At 40.7% G+C, this 22,508-nt stretch overlaps 1 protein-coding gene across 2 annotated transcripts; it reads left to right on the top strand.

Moving 5' to 3' along the window:
- Positions 1 to 3,390: 3,390 nt before the first annotated feature.
- Positions 3,391 to 14,167, top strand: LOC123732100 (E3 ubiquitin-protein ligase TRIM8). 2 transcript variants are annotated; one of them, XM_045711446.2, is made up of 7 exons: positions 3,391 to 4,084; positions 4,518 to 4,613; positions 9,948 to 9,998; positions 10,359 to 10,461; positions 12,404 to 12,469; positions 12,772 to 13,134; positions 13,273 to 14,167. In XM_045711446.2, exons 1-6 carry the CDS (start codon positions 3,488 to 3,490, stop codon positions 12,966 to 12,968), a joined length of 1,110 nt encoding a protein of 369 aa, XP_045567402.1. In that variant the 5' UTR covers positions 3,391 to 3,487; the 3' UTR covers positions 12,969 to 13,134; positions 13,273 to 14,167. The 2 variants fall into 2 exon arrangements, with proteins under 2 accessions (XP_045567402.1, XP_082827899.1); XM_082971773.1 differs by having other exon boundaries at positions 10,359 to 12,469.
- The last annotated feature ends 8,341 nt before the right edge of the window (positions 14,168 to 22,508 follow it).

Raw genomic sequence — 22,508 nt, 5'->3', positions numbered from 1 at the left:
AATGTGTCCAAAGTAGGTGTTGGCTTTGGGGATGACCAGTGAGATATACCTCCTGGAGCGCGTGCTATGGGTGGGTGTTGCTATGGTGACCTGTGAGCTGAGTGAAGGCGGCCTAGCAAAGACCTATAGATGACCTGGAGCCAGTGGGTTTGGCGACGAATATGTAGCGAGGGCCAGCCGACGAGAGCATACAGGTCGCAGTGGTGGGTGCTTGATAAGAGAATTATCTATTAAATGTAAATGAATCAATAAACCATGATGAATTATTAGTCATACAGCATGGTTAATGAATAATCAAAGTAAAGATCAATGTAGGGATCGATTAGTCTGATTAGTTCCGGAAAGTCCAGGAACCACTGGAGAGGGAAAGAAATGTGTGTATGCAATTAGTATAGAGAGATAGAGAAGCAGATGGTCAAGGGAGTAAAACCTCAGAGAGTTCCTAACCTTGAAGGAAAGGAACAGGCTGAGCCAGAAGGTGATAAACAGTGTGAGAAGTTTATGGGGGTTGCAGGTCACCAACAGATTGTGTGTAAATGCATGTGCGTAAGAAAGCAAGAACTATATAATGACTGTTTTGTTATCCTGACCTCAGAACGTTCTCTGAATAAAGCTACAGATACCTTTTGCAGAAAGCTGAGTCCTTGCCTAATTATTTGAACCCATTGTCTTACAAACTTTGGGCATTAGTCAAGGCGAATTGATTATTGATTATTATCATAAAAGATATAAAATTCCTTTAACAATTGGTCCTTCGAGCCGGATCTCAAACTGCCGCTGTCGTTCCAAGGAGACACGGAAACCGTGCGGATGAAATATCCGTAAATCAAAGACCTGGCCCTTTACTGTGGGTTCTTCACAGGCCGGTGGCAAACTGGTACGCGACAGAGGTGGTGACGAGATTCAACGAACATTGAAAAACTCAGCTGCAAATAACAAGGTTAGTAAGCTTTATTCATTGTTTTGGGGAATAGCACCTGCATGATTACATTAAATAAGGAATGAGTGAGAGCACCTGAATGTCTGCGTTGCATGATGAGTGATACACCTGTAGGTCTGCATTACATGATGAAATGAGGAATACACCGGTATGTCTGCATTGCATGATGGAATAAGGGACACAATTGGGTGTTGGCATTAAATAGCTCAGTCTTATCACTCAATATGAGTCAAAATCTGTCACTTCCAGGAGTGCTCATTTTGTCAAAAATGAAAAAATAACAACTCACAGCTGTGTTAATAGACCCAACTCAAACATCTGCTATCTTGAAATGTCCAAAAAAGGTATTTAAATGGGCCTACCAGACATCTTCTTGAGAGAAGATAAGGTCAGGGACTCCTGTCTTACTTTCTGTCATGTTGAGATGGGTTAGTTCTTCTTGAGAGAACTAACCCAAAATTAGTCGAAAGGCTAAGGGATTCTCTTCCTGAGAAGAAGCTGACAGCCTTCAAACAGAGCAAAAAAAGTGGTCCCAAACAATATGTCAAAATGAATAAAAAAATGATACAGCCGTCTTTAATAAGATCAAACTGAACTAACTGCTATCTTGAAATGTTGAAAAAGTGTTTTTAAATAGCTCAGTCTTATCACTCAATATGAGTCAAAATCTGTCACTTCCAGGAGTGCTCATTTTGTCAAAAATGAAAAAATGAAAAAAATAACTCACAGCTGTGTTAATAGACCCAACTCAAACATCTGCTATCTTGAAATGTCCAAAAAAGGTATGTAAATGGGCCTACCAGACATCTTCTTGAGAGAAGATAAGGTCAGGGATCTCTCTGGTTACCCACAAAGCCATTTCCTCCTTTGGCCGTCTCTCCTTCCAGTTCTCTGCTGCCAATGACTGGAACGAACTACAAAAATCTCTGAAACTGGAAACACATATCTCCCTCACTAGCTTTAAGCACCAGCTGTCAGAGCAGCTCCCAGATCACTGCACCTGTACATAGCCCATCTATAATTTAGCCCAAACTACTACTTGTTCCCCTACTGTATTTATTTATTTATTTATTTTGCTCCTTTGCACCATATTATTTATATTTTAACTTTGAACTTTCTTCAAATTATAAATCTACCATTCCAGTGTTTTACTTGCTATATTGTATTTACTTTGCCACCATGGCCTATTTATTGCCTTTACCTCCCTTATCTCACCTAATTTGCTCACAATGTATATAGACTTATGTTTTTACTGTATTATTGACTGTATGTTTGTTTTACTCCATGTGTAACTCTGTGTTGTTGTATGTTGTCGAACTGCTTTGCTTTATCTTGGCCAGGTCGCAATTGTAAATGAGAACTTGTTCTCAACTTGCCTACCTGGTTAAATAAAGGTGAAATAAATACAAATGTATATACTGTATTCCAGTCCTGGTTCATCCTATATAACTACTGCTGTCCACTTCATATGTATATACTGTATTCCAGTCCTGGTTCATCCTATATAACTACTGCTGTCCACTTCATATGTATATACTGTATTCTAGTCATGGTTCATCCTATATAACTACTGCTGCCCACTTCATATGTATATACTGTATTCTAGTCCTGGTTCATCCTATATAACTACTGCTGTCCACTTCATATGTATATACTGTATTCCAGTCATGGTTCATCCTATATAACTACTGCTGTCCACTTAATATGTATATACTGTATTCTAGTCCTGGTTCATCCTATATAACTACTACTGTACATCTACTATTCTTCAGATATACTACAGATGTACTCCAAATTGTCTATGCATCACATCACAGTATACAGTGTATATATGTATATATATATATATATATATATATATATATATATATATATATATATATATATATCATTGCTTGTCCTAATATTTTCATTGACTTCTGCCCTCTGTGAGCTGGGAACACAAGCATTGTTAGATATTACTGCACTGTTGGAGCTGGGAACACAAGCATTGTTAGATATTACTGCACTGTTGGAACCAGGAACACAAGCATTTCCCTTCACCCACAATAACATCTGATAAATATGTGTATGAAACCAATAAAATAAAATGTGATTGTATTGTTGAAAGTGTTAGATAATTCTCAATCCGTGTTGTGTCTTGTCTAAGAACAGCCCTTAGCCGTGGTACTGTATAATAACCATATATCACACCTCCTCAGGACTTATCGATTTATAAGGCATTATAAAGGTGATTAAAATAATGATACATACGTACTTCATAGAAAACTGTTACCCTTCATATATTCTAACAACTCACATTTTAAGATTCATTATGTCATTTGTTCCATGTTAAGGGCTCTAACATTGGAACAAAACTATTTGTCTCCCTCTTGATGTTGCATGCAGTTCCTCTCTCTCTTCCTGCATTCCTCCCTCCCTCCCTCTAACCCCACCCCTCTGGCAGAACCAGGAAGTCCATCCCCCTTCACAAACTCTCTTCTGAGGAAACGAAACTGATCTGAGTCTCTGTGTCGTCTGTCTGTGTGAGAGTGAACAACCGTCCAAATGGCTCAACAGGGAGTTCTGCTGGACCAGGACCAGTTCTGTTGTTCTGTCTGTCTGGATCTACTGAAGGAACCAGTCGCCATCCCCTGTGGACACAGTTACTGTAGGAGCTGTATTGAGGGCTGCTGGGATCAGGATGTTCTGAAAGGGGTCTATAGCTGTCCTCAGTGCAGACAGACCTTCAGTCCGAGGCCGACGCTGAGTAAAAATAACATGTTGGCTGAGGTGGTGGAGAAACTGAAGAAGACAGGACTCCAGGCTGCTCCCCCTCCTGCTCTGTGCTATGCTGGACCTAGAGATGTGGTGTGTGATGTCTGCACTGGGACCAGAAAGCAGAAAGCCCTCATGTCCTGTCTGGTGTGTCTGGCCTCTTACTGTGAGACTCACCTCCAATCTCACTACGAATCTCCTGCTTTGAAGAAGCACAAGATGGTCAAAGCCACCGCACAACTACAGGAGAAGATCTGCTCTCATCATGACAAACTGCTGGAGGTTTACTGTCGTACCGATCAGCAGTGTATCTGTTATCAGTGTACAATGGACGAACATAAAGGCCATGATACAGTGTCAGCTGCAGCAGAGATGACTGAGAAACAGGTAAGACCAGAACAACTTATTGGTGACTGTCTGATAAACAAAGAATTAAAGATACAGTAGGAACTAAGGCTGTTTGAATATGAGATCATTGAAATGAAATGAATCCTCAGCAGAACAAATATGAACACAAACCTTGAGTATATTGATATGTCAACCCAGATTCTCTAAATGTATCACCATTTTATAATGTCAAAGACTATTATCATTCTGAATGCCCTTTTATGAGTCCAAAGTTCAGTCTCAACCTGTTGATACATGTAGTCCTACCATAAAAACTATAATCATTCACATAGCAACAAATAAATATCATTTAGTAAATGGACCATCCATTTTTTTAGATCTTCCTCTCTATGGGCCCTATGTCACATTACTATACTATTGATCTACTGGACTAATAAAGCTTGATAGCTCATTGAAGAGTGATTCTCCACAGAGGCAGCTGGGGATGAGTCAGCAGAAGGTCCAGCAGAGATTCCAGGAGAGAGAGAAGGAGCTGAAGGAGCTCCAACAGGCTGTGGAGTCTCTCAAGGTGAGTATTGTTGACCAGAGGAGACACACCATTTCACCTGTCTCCTCCAGTCAGAGAGAGAGAGAGAGGAAGAGGGGCCCCTATCCAATCCCACTGACCCCACTGTTGGGAACAGGTTGTCACTGCTGAGGCAGTGAAGAAAGTAGAGGAGGATGGGTCAAGGCTGAGGGATCCTGAGAGGATCCCTGTGAGTAGTAGATCTGTGACAGCACAGAGGGATGGGCCAACCATTGATATATGCTTCAGTAAGGTTGGCTTCTTAGTGTTCATAGCAAATGGTTATCAACTGTACCGCAGAAATGGAATGTAAATCACAGAAGAAAAAAAATGTTTTGGTGGCAGCTGCAGAGAAGTATTTGGTCATACTAGATTTGACTTCAGAAGAGTTCCAGGGTGTGTTGAGTGGTGGTGTCCTGTCCTCCCAGGTCGTTGGCCTGGTGCAGGAGCAGATAGGGTCAAAGTAGTGGAATGGGGGTAGTGGGTTTTAATGAGTGTAGGGTTAGTTGGCCTGGTGCAGGAGCAGATAGGGTCAAAGTAGTGGAATGGGGGTAGTGGGTTTTAATGAGTGTAGGGTTAGTTGGCCTGGTGCAGGAGCAGATAGGGTCAAAGTAGTGGAATGGGGTAGTGGGTTTTAATGAGTGTAGGGTTAGTTGGCCTGGTGCAGGAGCAGATAGGGTCAAAGTAGTGGAATGGGGTAGTGGGTTTTAATGAGTGTAGGGTTAGTTGGCCTGGTGCAGGAGCAGATAGGGTCAAAGTAGTGGAATGGGGTAGTGGGTTTTAATGAGTGTAGGGTTAGTTGGCCTGGTGCAGGAGCAGATAGGGTCAAAGTAGTGGAATGGGGTAGTGGGTTTTAATGAGTGTAGGGTTAGTTGGCCTGGTGCAGGAGCAGATAGGGTCAAAGTAGTGGAATGTGGGTAGTGGGTTTTAATGAGTGTAGGGTTAGTTGGCCTGGTGCAGGAGCAGATAGGGTCAAAGTAGTGGAATGGGGTAGTGGGTTTTAATGAGTGTAGGGTTAGTTGGCCTGGTGCAGGAGCAGATAGGGTCAAAGTAGTGGAATGGGGTAGTGGGTTTTAATGAGTGTAGGGTTAGTTGGCCTGGTGCAGGAGCAGATAGGGTCAAAGTAGTGGAATGGGGGTAGTGGGTTTTAAAACCTCTCTAGGCTAGGCGGGACGAATTCGTCCCACCTACGTAACAGCCACTACTATCCTGTGGCGCGATTTTCAAAACCTTAAAAATCCTATTACTTCAATTTCTCAAACATATGACTATTTTACAGCCATTTAAAGACAAGACTCTCGTTAATCTAACCACACTGTCCGATTTCAAAAAGGCTTTACAACGAAAGCAAAACATTAGATTATGTCAGCAGAGTACCAAGCCAGAAATAATCAGACACCCATTTTTCAAGCCAGCATATAATGTCACCAAAACCCAGAAGACAGCTAAATGCAGCACTCACCTTTGATGATCTTCATCAGATGACAACCCTAGGACATTATGTTATACAATACATGCATGTTTTGTTCAATCAAGTTCATATTTATATCAAAAACCAGCTTTTACATTAGCATGTGACGTTCAGAACTAGCATACCCCCCGCAAACTTCCGGGGAATTCGCTAACATTTTACTAAATTACTCACGATAAACGTTCACAAAAAGCATAACAATTATTTTAAGAATTATAGATACAGACCTCCTCTATGCACTCGATATGTCCGATTTTAAAATAGCTTTTTGGTGAAAGCACATTTTGCAATATTCTAAGTACATAGCCCAGGCATCACGGGCTCGCTATTTAGACACCCGGCAAGTTTAGCACTCACCATAATCATATTTACTATTATAAAAGTTTGATTACCTTTTGTTGTCTTCGTCAGAATACACACCCAGGACTGCTACTTCAATAACAAATGTTGGTTTGGTCCAAAATAATCCATCGTTATATCCGAATAGCGGCGTTTTGTTCGTGCGTTCCAGACACAACCTGAAATAGTAAAGAAGTGTCGCGCGCATGGCGCAATTCGTGACAATAAAATTCTAAATATTCCATTACCGTACTTCGAAGCATGTCAACCGCTGTTTAAAATCAATTTTTACGACACTTTTCTCGTAGAAAAGCGATAATATTCCGACAGGGAATCTCCTTTTCGGCAAACAGAGGAAAAAATCCCAAAGGCGGGGGCGGTCGGGGTCACGCTCATAAGGCCAGTGTCCCTTGATCGGCCACTTGAGAAAGGCGATAATGTGTTTCAGCCTGGGGCTGGAATGACGACATTCTGTTTTTTCCCGGGCTCTGAGCGCCTATGGACGACGTGGGAAGTGTCACGTTAGAGCAGAGATCCTTAGTAAATGATAGAGATGGAAAAGAAGTTCAAGAAATGGTCAGACAGGACACTTCCTGTAAAGGAATCTCTCAGGTTTTGACCTGCCATTTGAGTTCTGTTATACTCACAGACACCATTCAAACAGTTTTAGAAAATTTAGGGTGTTTTCTATCCATATGTAATAAGTATATGCATATTCTAGTTACTGGGTAGGAGTGGTAACCAGATTAAATCGGGTATGTTTTTTATCCAGCCGTGTCAATACTGCCCCCTAGCCCTAACAGGTTAAGCTCTAGTGTTATGTTTTGGGAAGTGTGTTTTCATCACCTTAGGGTGACACTAGAGACTTGTGAAGAGCAGACTCCTTAGGGTGACACTAGAGACTTGTGAAGAGCAGACTCCTTAGGGTGACACTAGAGACTTGTGAAGTGCAGACTCCTTAGGGTGACACTAGAGACTTGTGAAGAGCAGACTCCTTAGGGTGACACTAGAGACTTGTGAAGAGCAGACTCCTTAGGGTGACACTAGAGACTTGTGAAGTGCAGACTCCTTAGGGTGACACTAGAGACTTGTGAAGAGCAGACTCCTTAGGGTGACACTAGAGACTTGTGAAGAGCAGACTCAACAACCTCTCTCTGCATCATCAGGACAGTTGCTTTGTGAGAAAGTGTTAACTGTGGAAGGCGTTAACCCATGTACACAGTTAGCCAATTGTTATGTAAAATGCCGCTCGGAAGGTCCAAGTGGTCTCGTCTTGGCCCCAAGTCAGAGCAGGACCACTGAGGCCATAGCTCAGCGGGACACTGGATCCAGGCTGTGGAGTTGGAAACAAAGTCTGTGGCCACTCTGGGGAAAATCCTCAATGGAAATGGCTGATATCTGTAGAGGTTCTGTATAGAAGCTTATAGAAAGTATGGATTAAACACACCTTTATCTCCATCCTCTAGATGTTTACATTTTAACATCCTTATATAACCAGCTCAGGGCTCCATGCCTGTTTTCTAGTTAGTTTAAAGACTTTCCTACAGTAGCTTCTCCAACCTCGCCTCATGCTGTGAGTATCTGGTACTATGCTACACTGCACATTGGAGATTCAGGAACGTTTAGAGGTATTGGCCTATCAGAGAGTCAGAGCCGGCATCCCAAATGGCACCCTGTTCCCTATATAGTGCCCTACTTTAGATCAGAGTTCTGGTCAAACGTAGTGCTCTGGCCATTAGGCTCTGGTCAAAAGTAGTGCACTATATAGTGAATAGGGTGCCACTTGGGACGCAAACTGGGAGTCTGTTGGCTCTGTTCCTCTAGTCTTAGACAGACCTTTAGTTTGAATTATGGCCACCACATGCTGGGACAACCACCCCAGGAGGTAATGTCACACTCTTCTTCTGGCTTCTCTTCCATTATCTCTTTCTTTCTCTCTTCTGGTCTTCATTCCTGCCAGTGTCAGAGGAATAAGGAGGAGATTGTAGAGAGATAGTGTGTCACAGCTTGCCTCTTTGGAATATATGTACTATCTAGAATGGAGACTGCCATTGTCATTTAGTCCAGTTAGCTTTTACCAGTCCTATCACATTTTAGAGAGATATACGTCTGTATGACATTACAACAGATAACTGGAAACATTTTATGTTCTTTTTAAGGCAGCTGCATTTAGAAGACAGATTTCTTCTGTCCACAGCTGTACAACTAGTGGAATTCTGGATATAGATACTGTAGTTACTGTAGTAATGTGGTTGTAGATGTATAGATGTACTGTAGTTACTGTAGTAATGCGGTTGTAGATGTATAGATGTACTGTAGTTACTGTAGTAATGCGGTTGTAGATGTATAGATGTACTGTAGTTACTGTAGTAATGTGGTGGTAGATGTATAGATGTACTGTAGTTACTGTAGTAATGCGGTTGTAGATGTATAGATGTACTGTAGTTACTGTAGTAATGCGGTTGTAGATGTATAGATGTACTGTAGTTACTGTAGTAATGCGGTTGTAGATGTATAGATGTACTGTAGTTACTGTAGTAATGCGGTTGTAGATGTATAGATGTACTGTAGTTACTGTAGTAATGCGGTTGTAGATGTATAGATGTACTGTAGTTACTGTAGTAATGCGGTTGTAGATGTATAGATGTACTGTAGTTACTGTAGTAATGCGGTTGTAGATGTATAGATGTACTGTAGTTACTGTACTAATGTAGTAATGCGGTTGTAGATGTATAGATGTACTGTAGTTACAGTAGTAATGCGGTTGTAGATGTATAGATGTACTGTAGATCTTTTCTATTTAAATTAAATTGTTGTCTCAGTTCATTCCAATATATAAATTAAATGGCTTTTTACTGTATTACAACCAACCTTTTATGTAAAATGTTCACAATATCAACATTCCCGTAACTTGTTTCGATATCATAGCGTAAACAAAATTAGCCCGACCATTTGACAGAACTAACCGCTCCTCAAAACATACAATTAATCTTTATTCTCTCTAATGCCTATGTTTTTGTATTTTTTGGGCAATGTTTTTGCCCATTTAACATACTTCTTATCAATTTGCGTGAATTAATTGATATGGCAGTAGATCCATTTACATTAATTTTAAGGTTGTGAGCTTTCTTTGACAACAAAAGGATAACTCAAAGTCATTAACCTTGACTCTAGATGTGATCAGTCGTCATGTCCTCATTTTGTATTTAGTCTGTTCAAGACGTAAATGTGTTTCAGATGACGTCTCGATATGGTATGACCCAACCAGAGCAGAGTGTGTGTGTTACACGGTCCTCATATTGTTGGCTAGCAGATATTGTACAGTTTTAACCATTTCTATAGAGTCTTGCTTAAAAACCCCAGATCCACATATTAATATTTTCATCTATAGGTCATCTATAAAACAGTATTATCCATTTCTTATCACAAATTATTTTCACATACAGTATAATGTATAATATCCTAATTTACTGTTATGGTGCTGTGTTATTACAAACAAATATTTATTCTTCATCATTTCATTCAAGGCAAGCAAGTCCAGTGGAATTATACCCTTCCAGTGTCCTACAGCAAAGCAGGTAAGAAAGCTGCATTCTTGTTATTAGATAAAATAGTTAATGTTCTTTGTAAACACATTGTGGTATTTTTGATGTGAGGAAACATTGTAGTAATTTCCAGTAAGACTTATACAAATTAATTTTAGAAAAAGACGCTATCTGCAAAATCTGAAGCGCCATCATGATCGTTATGAGAAGGCTAAAAAAGAGATAGCTGAGAGACAGAGGTCTTTCAATCAGTTCACCATAATTAATTTATCTGTGAGTATGTAGGTGTTATGCACAATGTGATGGTACTGTAGGGAGTATGATACCCCAGGTATTAATACATGTATAAGTTATTGACAGAATTAGATGCTTTTTTTCTCCATTTTTCTTCAGACCTCTACTGACCTACTTGATGAATCTTCGGATGCTACGGACTATGACGATGCAGACTATGTTCCAGACACATGTGGCAGTTTCTTGGATGCTTCTATTATAAGTACTATAAGTTCTTGTAGTAAGGAATATAAAACCACAGAAAATAATCTCCACCACAAACTGTCAGAGAACACACCATTAGGGAACGTTACAGCACACAGTGGGGATAGTACCACCAGTTCAGAGAAGCCAAGAACATTAAGTTATTCAAAGATGCGCAGCAATCCTTGTACTTCAGTAATAAGCTGCAGTGTGAATTCATCAGAGAACACATCACACCAGAAAAGCTCCATAAATGTCACACCTTTGTCAATAACAGCAAAAGGAAGCAAGTACAACAAGAAGCAATTTTGTCTTTATTGTAAAAAGGCCATTTCTAAATTGGCAAGACACCTCGAATCCATCCACAGTGAAAAGCCTGATGTTGCAATGGCTTTCAGTTTTAATAAAGGATCCCGCAAAAGAAGAGAGTTGTTACGCTCTCTTAAGAAGAGAGGAAACTTTGACCATAATGCTGAAGTGGCAAGCTGTGGCACTGGAGAGATGGTTGCCTGTAGAAGACCTAGTACTGCAAAACCATCTGATTACTACCGTCACTGCAAATTTTGCGAAGGACTGTATGCAAGAAATTCCCTATGGAGACGTGAGAAACTGCCCGAAGAAATCTGTTGAGGGAGAGCCTCAAGTTGGGCGGAAATGGATTCAATTGCACATACCAAGACCTGACTCAGTTAAGGAAGCTGTTTGGAAGATTGTTTGTGAAATGAACCAGGATGACGTTTCCTCGGTTGTAAGGAGTGAAACTGAAATCCTTTGTATCGGCGAGTCAGTGTTAAATTCCAGGAAACCATATGAGAAAAGGAATGACTACGCACGCCAAAAAATGAGAGAGATGGCAAGACTATTGATAACGGCAAGGGCTATAACACCATTGAAGAGCACCGAAGACCTTGTTATGCCCTGTAACTTTCCCCATGTGATACAGGCAGTAAGATCTGTTGCTGGTTATGATGTTGAAAGCAACTCGTATAAAATCCCATCATTGGCTTTGAAATTGGGACACAGTTTAGCCAAAGTTGCAGGCATTGTGCAATGCAATGCCATCATTGCAAATCGCCCTGCTGTTGCAGAGTCTGCAAAGCAATTTGCCACTTTACATCAGAAAAAGTGGACAGAGTCCATTTCAGCTGCCGCGTTGGGTACACTTCAACAAGCCAAATGGAATAAACCACAGGTTTGACCCTTTACAGAGGATGTGTCGGCGCTGCACAAGTTTCTTGCTACTGAGCGTGCTAAGTGTATGAAGGACCTTGAGGAAGAACCCAACAGCAAAAGCTTTGGAAATCTTGCTAAAGTGACTTTGACGCAGGTAGTACTATTTAACAGAAGGAGGGAAGGGGAAGTTTCAAAAATGGAGCTTCAGTCTTTCACATCCAGGGATCTTACGGAGCTGAATCCAGACATTGTGAGTGGCCTTACTGACTTTGAGAGGAAGCTTGCAGAGCACTTTGAGAGAGTTGAGATTCGAGGTAAAAGGTCAAGAAAGGTTCCAGTGCTTCTAACCCCTGACATGATTGCTGCTATGGACCTCCTCATGATAAGCAGGAAAGAGTGTCAAATCCACAAAGAAAATGTGTACATGTTTGCACGGCCAGGTATCCTTTCCCATTACAGAGGCTCCGACTGCTTTCGCAAGTATGCAAATCAATGCGGCGCAAAGAACCCAGAGGCACCTTTCTAGGACATGACATCCATGTCCATAGAGAATTCTATCGGCTTCCAGAGAGTACCCTGCAGCTCGCAAAAGTCAGCAAACTGTTGATAGCAATCGAAAAAGGAAGACTGCCTTACCTGCAGGGGAAAGGGCTGGATGACATTGAGGTCAATCCTGAAGTTAAAACTTTGTTTGAAATATAGTTTTTAGCAACTTCAAATATAACTATTATAAGTGTTGTTAGTCCTTCATTTAAATAATTGGCCGTAAATGTTTTTTACCCAACCAGATGAAGTAGAAATGAGTGATGATGATTCCAGCGAAGAATCCATTGCTGACCTACATCAATGCAAAGGTATCCTGACTTGTATATATGTGGTAATATCTTTAAGTTATGTCACATAAATGCACATTTCTGTTGGGATTATCGAAACGATCCTCTATCTGTTTTTAAACAATCACATTGGTGGTGATAAGTAATTCCACATTTATGGATTTGCAATCAGTTTATGTTTATATCTGAAATATCAGTTAATATCTAATGTAGAATTGCGTATTGCCTGACATTGAGGTTGTTTACAGTGAATAATACAAGCAAGCAAATGTATTGTCATAAAGCTCATAGAAAATAATCACATTCATTATTACTTTGCAAAGGCTCAACAACAGAAACTTCTAGGGACCAGACACTTCTGAGGCAAACACAAGAGTCAACCACCCTGGATAACATGGAGGGCACTCCTGAGTCAACCACCCTGGATAACATGGAGGGCACTCCTGAGCCAACCACCCTGGATAACATGGAGGGCACTCCTGAGTCAACCACCCTGGATAACATGGAGGGCACTCCTTAGCCAACCACCCTGGATAACATGGAGGGCACTCCTGAGCCAACCACCCTGGATAACATGGAGGGCACTCCTGAGCCAACCACCCTGGATAACATGAGCAACACACAACCAAGACATGGTAAAATAGTCACATCCCAAGCTTCCTCAAAGTGCTCCAAAGGAAAGCAAGGTTAGTAAGCATTTTGTATTCACATGTATTGATAACATCATATAACTACTAACTAGAATCCTTTGTATCATATCCTCCATTTGTCACTTTAACAGAGCTCATTGTTAATCAGCTGTATTTTGTTTGCATTTATGAAAGCTGTGAAGGTGAGAAGCAAGTGGACAGGTGATGAAGTGAAAGCTGTTGAGCGGCATTTGCTTAATTTCATAACAAGTTGCAGAATACCAGGTAAAAAGGACTGTGACTCCTGCCTACAAGCAGAGCCAGTAGCTCTGAAAGACAGAGACTGGTTTGCTATCAAATATCCACAACAGAAACGTAGCATTAAAAAGGAAGATGAATAGATAGAACTAGAGCCAACTGTAGCTCAGGTACCATCCAATTCCAATCAGCTTCTCCTCAGATAGTGTTAATATCTGTGGGTTTCATTTTCATATTATTTTCCTTAAATGATTTATATTTTTGGTTCTTGTACAAACATGCCACATAGGCTCGACTGTAGATCCAACATGTTCGTATTGTTTATGTATAATTGAGGGCTATTAATGAGCATATGTTTGCCACTTATGGTCACATGTTTTTGGAATAACAGTTGATGATATAGGTTAATACTCTGCTCTCATTGACAGGGAAAAGAGATAAACAGTCCTTAAAGGGATTGTTATTGTTCCCAAGTTTTCAGCAGCACTTTGTTCTTAACCACAAGTTGTTGAATGTGGCAAGGTGTTTCAATTACTGTTAAACTATTACCATTTCAATGGGTGCTTGTAACAGGCCTTGTGTATAGTAACTTGCACTACGTAAATATGATGTAAATCCCTACGTTATTTAGACAGTTAGCTGAATATACTGTACACTGTCATGTTTCATAAAAGCTGGATGCTTTAATAGAGAGTTTCTCATTCATTTTAAACATGCCATTTCTACTGCCTTGTGCATAGCAGGGAAGGAGGCAAAGTGTAGGTGGTCTATTCTGGGTATTCAATTGATTTGTTAATTTGCATATTTTCACTGGCACTCAATAAAAGTAAGAAAGGCATAAAGTGTTCCCTCTTTTTTTACATTAATATTGACTGCAAATGTATATATATATATATATATATATATATATATATATATATATATATATATATATATATATATATATATAATATATATATATATATACAGTGGGGGGGAAAAGTATTTAGTCAGCCACCAATTGTGCAAGTTCTCCCACTTAAAAAGATGAGAGAGGCCTGTAATTTTCATCATAGGTACACGTCAACTATGACAGACAAAATGAGAAAAAAAATCCAGAAAATCACATTGTAGGATTTTTTATGAATTTATTTGGAAATTATGGTGGAAAATAAGTATTTGGTCAATAACAAAAATGTATCTCAATACTTTGTTATATACCCTTTGTTGGCAATGACACAGGTCAAACGTTTTCTGTAAGTCTTCACAAGGTTTTCACACACTGTTGCTGGTATTTTGGCCCATTCCTCCATGCAGATCTCCTCTAGAGCAGTGATGTTTTGGGGCTGTCGCTGGGCAACACGGACTTTCAACTCCCTCCAAAGATGTTCTATGGGGTTGAGATCATTACAAGACCATGGTGCTTGCCTACGGAGCTGTGAGGGGAACGGCACCTCCATACCTTCAGGCTCTGATCAGGCCCTACACCCAAACAAGGGCACTGCGTTCATCCACCTCTGGCCTGCTGGCCCCCCTACCTCTGAGGAAGCACAGTTCCCGCTCAGCCCAGTCAAAACTGTTCGCTGCTCTGGCACCCCAATGGTGGAACAAGCTCCCTCACGACGCCAGGACAGCGGAGTCAATCACCACCTTCCGGAGACACCTGAAAACCCACCTCTTTAAGGAATACCTGGGATAGGATAAAGTAATCCTTCTAACCCCCCCCCCCCCCCCTTAAAAGATTTAGATGCACTATTGTAAAGTGGTTGTTCCACTGGATATCATAAGGTGAATGCACCAATTTGTAAGTCGCTCTGGATAAGAGGGTCTGCTAAATGACTTAAATGTAAATGTAAATGAGATCTGGAGACTGGCTAGGCCACTCCAGGACCTTGAAATGCTTCTTACGAAGCCACTCCTTCATTGCCCGGGCGGTGTGTTTGGGATCATTGTCATGCTGAAAGACCCAGCCACGTTTCATCTTCAATGCCCTTGCTGATGGAAGGAGGTTTTCACTCAAAATCTCACGATACATTCATTCTTTCCTTTACACGGATCAGTCGTCCTGGTCCCTTTGCAGAAAAACAGCCCCAAAGCATGATGTTTCCACCCCCATGCTTCACAGTAGGTATGGTGTTCTTTGGATGCAACTCAGCATTCTTTGTCCTCCAAACACAACGAGTTGAGTTTTTACCAAAAAGTTATATTTTGTTTTCATCTGACCATATGACATTCTCCCAATCATCTTCTGGATCATCCAAATGCTCTCTAGCAAACTTCAGACGGGCCTGGACATGTACTGGCTTAAGCAGGGGGACACGTCCGGCACTGCAGGATTTGAGTCCCTGGCGACGTAGTGTGTTACTGATGGTAGGCTTTGTTACTTTGGTCCCAGCTCTCTGCAGGTCATTCAATAGGTCCCCCCGTGTGGTTCTGGGATTTTTGCTCACCGTTCTTGTGATCATTTTGACCCCACGGAGTGAGATCTTGCGTGGAGCCCCAGATCGAGGGAGATTATCAGTGGTCTTGTATGTCTTCCATTTCCTAATAATTGCTCCCACAGTTGATTTCTTCAAACCAAGCTGCTTACCTATTGCAGATTCAGTCTTCCCAGCCTGGTGCAGGTCTACAATTTGGTTTCTGGTGTCCTTTGACAGCTCTTTGGTCTTGGCCATAGTGGAGTTTGGAGTGTGACTGTTTGAGGTTGTGGACAGGTGTCTTTTATACTGATAACAAGTTCAAACAGGTGCCATTAAGCTCTCTGGGCTAGGGGGGACGAATGCGTCCCACCTACGCAACAGCCAGTCTAATCCAGTAGCGCAATTTTCAAATACCTTAAAAATCCTATTACTTCAATTTCTCAAACATATGACTATTTTACAGCTATTTAAAGACAAGACTCTCGTTAATCTAACCACACTGTCTGATTTCAAAAAGGCTTTACAACGAAAACAAAACATTAGATTATGTCAGCAGAGTACCAAGCCAGAAATAATCAGACACCCATTTTTCAAGCTAGCATATAATGTCACAAAAACCCAGAAGACAGCTAAATGCAGCACTAACCTTTGAGGATCTTCATCAGATGACAACTCTAGGACATTATGTTATACAATACATGCATGTTTTGTTCAATCAAGTTCATATTTATATCAAAAACCAGCTTTTTACATTAGCATGTGACGTTCAGAACTAGCATAACCCCCGCAAACTTCCGGCGAATCACTAACAATTTACTAAATTACTCACGATAAACGTTCACAAAAAGCATAACAATTATTTTAAGAATTATAGATACAGAACTCCTCTATGCACTCGATATGTCCGATTTTAAAATAGCTTTTTGGTGAAAGCACATTTTGCAATATTCTAAGTACATAGCCCAGCCATCACGGGCTAGCTATTTAGACACCCGGCAAGTTTAGCACTCACCAATATCAGATTTAATATTACAAAAGTTTGATTACCTTTTGTTGTCTTCATCAGAATGCACTCCCAGGACTGCTACTTCAATAACAAATGTTGGTTTGGTCCAAAATAATCCATCGTTATATCCGAATAGCGGCGTTTTGTTCGTGCGTTCCAGAAGCTGTCCGAAATGGTAAATCAGGGTCGCGCGCATGGCGCAATTCGTGACAAAAAAAATCTAAATATTCCATTACCGTACTTCGAAGCATGTCAACCTCTGTTTAAAATCCATTTTTATGCCATTTTTCTCGTAAAAAAGCGATAATATTCCGACCGGGAATGTCCATTTAGCTAAACAGAGGAAAGAAAACAAGGCTTTCGGTCGACGCGGGCACGAGCCTGAGTCTCACAGTACTGTAACCAGCCACTACCCAAACGCGCTACTTTGTTTCAGCCAGAGCCTGCAAAGCCACGATTCAGCGTTTTGCCGCCTTCTGAGAGCCTATGGCAGCCGTAGGAAGTGTCACGGGACAGCTAAGATCCTCACTCTTCAATAAACAGAGACAAGAAGAACGACACCTTGTCAGACAGGCCACTTCCTGCATGAAATCTTCTCAGGTTTTTGCCTGCCATATGAGTTCTGTTATACTCAAAGACACCATTCAAACAGTTTTAGAAGCTTTAGGGTGTTTTCTATCCAAAGCCAATAATTATATGCATATTCTAGTTACTGGGCAGGAGTAGTAACCAGATTAAATCGGGTACGTTTTTTATCCAGCCGTGTCAATACTGCCCCCTATCCATAAAAGGTTAAAGAAGAGGAGGGGCATTTGTAAGGGGTATGACATATGGTATGACCAAATGTCAGGTATAAAATGCTGTGTACATTGTATGATATTCAGAGCTCTCGTAAATAAACATTCTGACCAATTGTAGGCTGGCTCTCCGTCTGCTTCATTCAACCAGAATCTTACACCCTCTGGGATGGCAGACTGAGTAGTTTAATTGAAGTTCAGTTTATGAACATTGGGAACAGAATTCCCATGACAGAAGGTAGAAACTAGGGCCTGTAGGACCTGCCTTGTTGATAGTGTTGTTAAGAAGGTAGAGCAGGGCTTTATTATGGACAGACTTCTCCCCATCTTAGCTACTGTCGTATCAATATGTTTTGACCATGGCAGTTTACAATCCAGGGTTACTCCAAGCAGTTTAGTCTCCTCAACTTGCTCAATTTCCACATTATTCATTACAAGATGAACAGGTGAGCAGTACGCGTCTATGAAATGAGAGCATGAACAGTGTGAGGACCGTTAAAACGTCTTAGGGCTAGAGGGCAGTTTTCGGAAGTTCGGAGAGTCTGGCGAGCCCAAAGTAAAATGCCTGTTACTCAGGCCCAGAAGCTATGCATAGAATTGGTAGATTTGGAAAGAAAACACTCTGACGTTTCCAAAATTATTAAAATAATGTCTGTGAGTATAACAGAACAGATATGGCAGGCGAAAACCCGAAGAATATCCGACCAAAAAATAAATAAATAAAATCACAGGCTCATATTTTGTAAAGCTATTGAAAACTCCTATGTCCGTCACCCAGATTGCAATTCATAATAGCTTCCACTAGATGTCAACAGTATTTATTCAAGGTTTTGAGGCTTCAATTTTGAAAAATAAATAAATATTTACACTTTCAGTGAGCTGACTGCTTGGGTCACATCAGTGTTTTTGCGCGCAATGGAGAGGGTGCGCACTTGCGAATTTGGCATTCCTATTGAACACAGTACTTTCCGTATGAAATATTATAGTTTATTTACATTTTAGACAACCTGAGGATGATATAGACCCATTATTTGACTTGTTTGGACTAAATTTACTGGTAGCTTTTAGAACTTCTTTGTCTGCATGTTGAAGGAGTGGATTTCTGAAGTCATGGCGCCTGCTAAACAGACTATTTTGGGATATAAAGAAGGACTTTATCGAACAAAACGACCATTCATTGTGTAGCTGGGACGCTTGGGATTGCAAACAGAGGAAGATCTTCAAAGGTAAGGGATTTATTTTATCGCTATTTGGGATTCTGTGACTCCTCTGCTTGTTTGGAAAATATGTTGTTGTGGGGTGCTGTCCTCAGATAATCGAATGCTATGCTTTCACCGTAAAGCCTTTTTGAAATCTGACAACGCAGTTCGATTGCCAAGATTCTAAGCTTTTAAATGATGTATGACACTTGTAATTTCATGAATGTTTAACCTCTTAGGGCTAGGGGGCAGTATTTACACCGCCGGATAAAAAACGTACTCGATTTAATCTGGTTACTACTCCTACCCAGTAACTAGAATATGCATATACTTATTAGATATGGATAGAAAACACCCTAAAGTTTCTAAAACTGTTTGAATGGTGTCTGTGAGTATAACAGAACTCATATGGCAGGCAAAAACCTGAGAGATTCCTTTACAGGAAGTGGCCTGTCTGACCATTTATTGGCTCTCTTTGACATCTCTTTCCAAAACAAAGGATCTCTGCGGTAACGTGACACTTCCCACGGCTCCAATAGGCTCTCAGAGCCCGGGAAAAAGCTGAATGTCGTCATTCCAGCCCCAGGCTGAAACACATTATCGCCTTTGTCAAGTGGCCGATCAAGGGACAGTGGGCTTAGGCGCGTGCACTGGTCGCCCCCGTCTTTCTTTTTTTTCCTCTATTTACCGAAACGCAGATTCCCGGTCGGAATATTATCGCTTTTTTACGAGATAAATTGCATAAAAATTGATTTTAAACAGCGTACCCGAGTTAATCTGATTATTACTCCTGCCCAGTAACTAGAATATGCATATACTTATTACATATGGATAGAAAATACCCTAAAGTTTCTAAAACTGTTTGAATGGTGTCTGTGAGTATAACAGAACTCATTTGGCAGGCAAAAATCTGAGACGGTTTCATGCATGAAGTGGCCTGTCTGACAAGGTATCGTTCTTCTTGTCTCTGTTTATTGAAGAGTGAGGATCTTAGCTGTCCCGTGACACTTCCTACGGCTGCCATAGGCTCTCAGAAGGCGGCAAAACGCAGAATCGTGGCTTTGCAGGCTCTGGCTGAAAAAAAGTAGCGCGTTTGGGTAGTGGCTGGTTACAGTACTGTGAGACTCAGGCTCGTGCCCGCATGACCGAAAGGTTTGTTTTCATTCCTCTGTTTAGCTAAATGGACATTCCCGGTCGGAATATTATCGCTTTTTTACGAGAAAAATGGCATAAAAATGGATTTTAAACAGCGGTTGACATGCTTCGAAGTACGGTAATGGAATATTTAGATTTTTTTTGTCACGAATTGCGCCATGCGCACAACCCTGATTTACCATTTCAGATAGTGTCTGGGACGCACTAACAAAACGCCGCTATTCGGATATAACGATGGATTATTTTGGACCAAACCAACATTTGTTATTGAAGTAGCAGTCCTGGGAGTGCATTCTGACGAAGACAACAAAAGGTAATCAAACTTTTATAATAGTAAATATGATTATGGTGAGTGATAAACTTGCCGGGTGTCTAAATAGCTAGCCCGTGATGCCTGGGCTATGTACTTAGAATATTGCAAAATGTGCTTTCACCAAAAAGCTATTTTAATAAAATCGGACATATCGAGTGCATAGAGGAGGTCTGTATCTATAATTCTTAAAATAATTGTTATGCTTTTTGTGAACGTTTATCGTGAGTAATTTAGTAAAATGTTAGCGAATTTACCGGAAGTTTGCAGGGGGTATGCTAGTTCTGAACGTCACATGCTAATGTAAAAAGCTGGTTTTTGATATAAATATGAACTTGATTGAACAAAACATTCATGTATTGTATAACATAATGTCCTAGGGTTGTCATCTGATGAAGATCATCAAAGGTTGGTGCTGCATTTAGCTGTCTTCTGGGTTTTTGTGACATTATATGCTAGCTTGAAAAATGGGTGTCTGATTATTTCTGGCTTGGTACTCTGCTTACATAATCTAATGTTTTGCTTTCGTTGTAAAGCCTTTTTGAAATCAGACAGTGTGGTTAGATTAACGAGAGTCTTGTCTTTAAATAGCTGTAAAATAGTCATATGTTTGAGAAATTGAAGTAATAGGATTTTTAAGGTTTTGAAAATCGCGCCACAGGCTTCAAGTGGCTGTTACGTAGGTGGGACGAATTCGTCCCGCCTAGCCCAGAGAGGTTAAAATGTAATATTGTCATTCTAAGATTTATAGATGAATATCTCTTGAAAGCACCTGTCGTACCAGATTTAAAAATAACTTTACTGGGTAATCACACTTAGCGCCACAGCAGTTTCGAAATATTCCTTTTTTTTCACATTTAGGTTCGTTCAAACATGTCAAACGTTGTATAACATAAATCTTCAGGGCCTGTTTCAACAAGAGAGCCAATAAGATTCGAGGGGGATGATTTCATCGTGTTTCAAAACGTTTCCAAAGGTGGGGGTAGACAGGGCCGCCGGCGTCATAATGGTGATGGCCCTCCCCCTGTGACCAATTTCCAACGCGTCTCATTCACTGAGTTTCGACAGTAGAAGGCTCAAAACACTTTGTAAAGACTGGCGACATCTTGTGGAAGCAATAGGAAGTGCTCAATAAACGATATCGCACGGTGTGAATAATAGGCGACGACGTGAAGTTGAGTCCACAATTCAGAATGCCACTTCATGTTTCAATCGGTCTCGGGGTTTTGACTGCCATATGAGTTCTGTTATACTCACAGACACCATTCAAACAGTTTTAGAAACTTTAGGGTGTTTTCTATCCACATGTATTAATTATATGCATATCCTAGCTTCTGAGTCTGATTAGTAGGCCGTTGAAAATGGGCACGAATTTTTTCCAAAATGCGCTGTGGCGCCCCCTATCCTAGGGTAACATCAAGAGGTTAAGTATATAGGATATATTCTAAGCCAACAGGACAGGGATATATGACATCTGTGGTGATCATGAAGAGTATGGAGATACATTTAACTCTGGCATTCTATATGGTTTACCTGATCAGCTAAAATGTAATCTATTATTTAAAGAGATAGATCCTAGTAAACCAACTACCCTAATCGTGTCCACCCAGTAAGTTGGGACCACTTCTTCCCATTTAATATACTTATCTATTATAAAAAAAATGTTTTAAGTAGTTCGTTTTCCAATAGGCCACAAAGTGTTTCCGAACCTGCTCTACTATCCCCCCTGTTGACACATGGCTCTGCCCATGTGTCAATCTTGCCGCATCTCTAAACAATGACTTAAGTAGTATTGGTAACTTATCATGATACCAAATACCGTCCTTATATAAATTGCTCCTAACTTCTCCCATTTCGAAATCCCTTTCACTGGTGCTCTAGACTGACAATTTTAATATAGCTTTGTCTATTTTTACTTCCTCTTTTAAGAACTGCTGTGTCGACGGCTGCGGTTTAAGACCTGCCTTTTTCGTTTCCGCATCTGCTTTTCTGTTGTTGTTACTGACACTATCTGTCCCTCTAATGTGGGCCTCACATTTACAAATAGCTAACTTTTCTGGCAAAAGTACAGCATCTAATAGATTCAAAATCAACTGAGCGTGTGTAATAGGTTTCCCAGGAGTGGTTACCATTCCCCTGCTTCTCCATTGGGCTGCAAATATGTGTACTGTGTTAAATGCATAGGCACTGTCTTTGTAAATAGTAATACGTTTTCCTGTCCCTAACTGACACGCACGGGTAAGTGCTACTATTTCTGCTTATTGTGCTGAATAGTTTCTCGGTAACGGCTCTGCTTCCAAGACCTCT

The sequence above is a fragment of the Salmo salar genome, unplaced genomic scaffold (assembly GCF_965601325.2).
Source record: "Salmo salar unplaced genomic scaffold, fSalSal1 ptg000417l, whole genome shotgun sequence".
Taxonomy (NCBI): Eukaryota; Metazoa; Chordata; class Actinopteri; order Salmoniformes; family Salmonidae; genus Salmo; species Salmo salar.
Note: the sequence above shows the minus strand (reverse complement) of the source record. Positions and strands in the feature narration are given on the sequence as shown.

Coding starts and splice junctions, on each gene's coding strand:
- LOC123732100 (XM_082971773.1), top strand. CDS start 3,488: ATGGCTCAACAGGGAGTTCTGCTGGACCAGGACCAGTTCTGTTGTTCT. Junction 4,085..4,517: donor CAGAGATGACTGAGAAACAG/GTAAGACCAGAA, acceptor GATTCTCCACAG/AGGCAGCTGGGGATGAGTCA. Junction 9,999..10,358: donor AGTGTCCTACAGCAAAGCAG/GTAAGAAAGCTG, acceptor ATTTTTCTTCAG/ACCTCTACTGACCTACTTGA.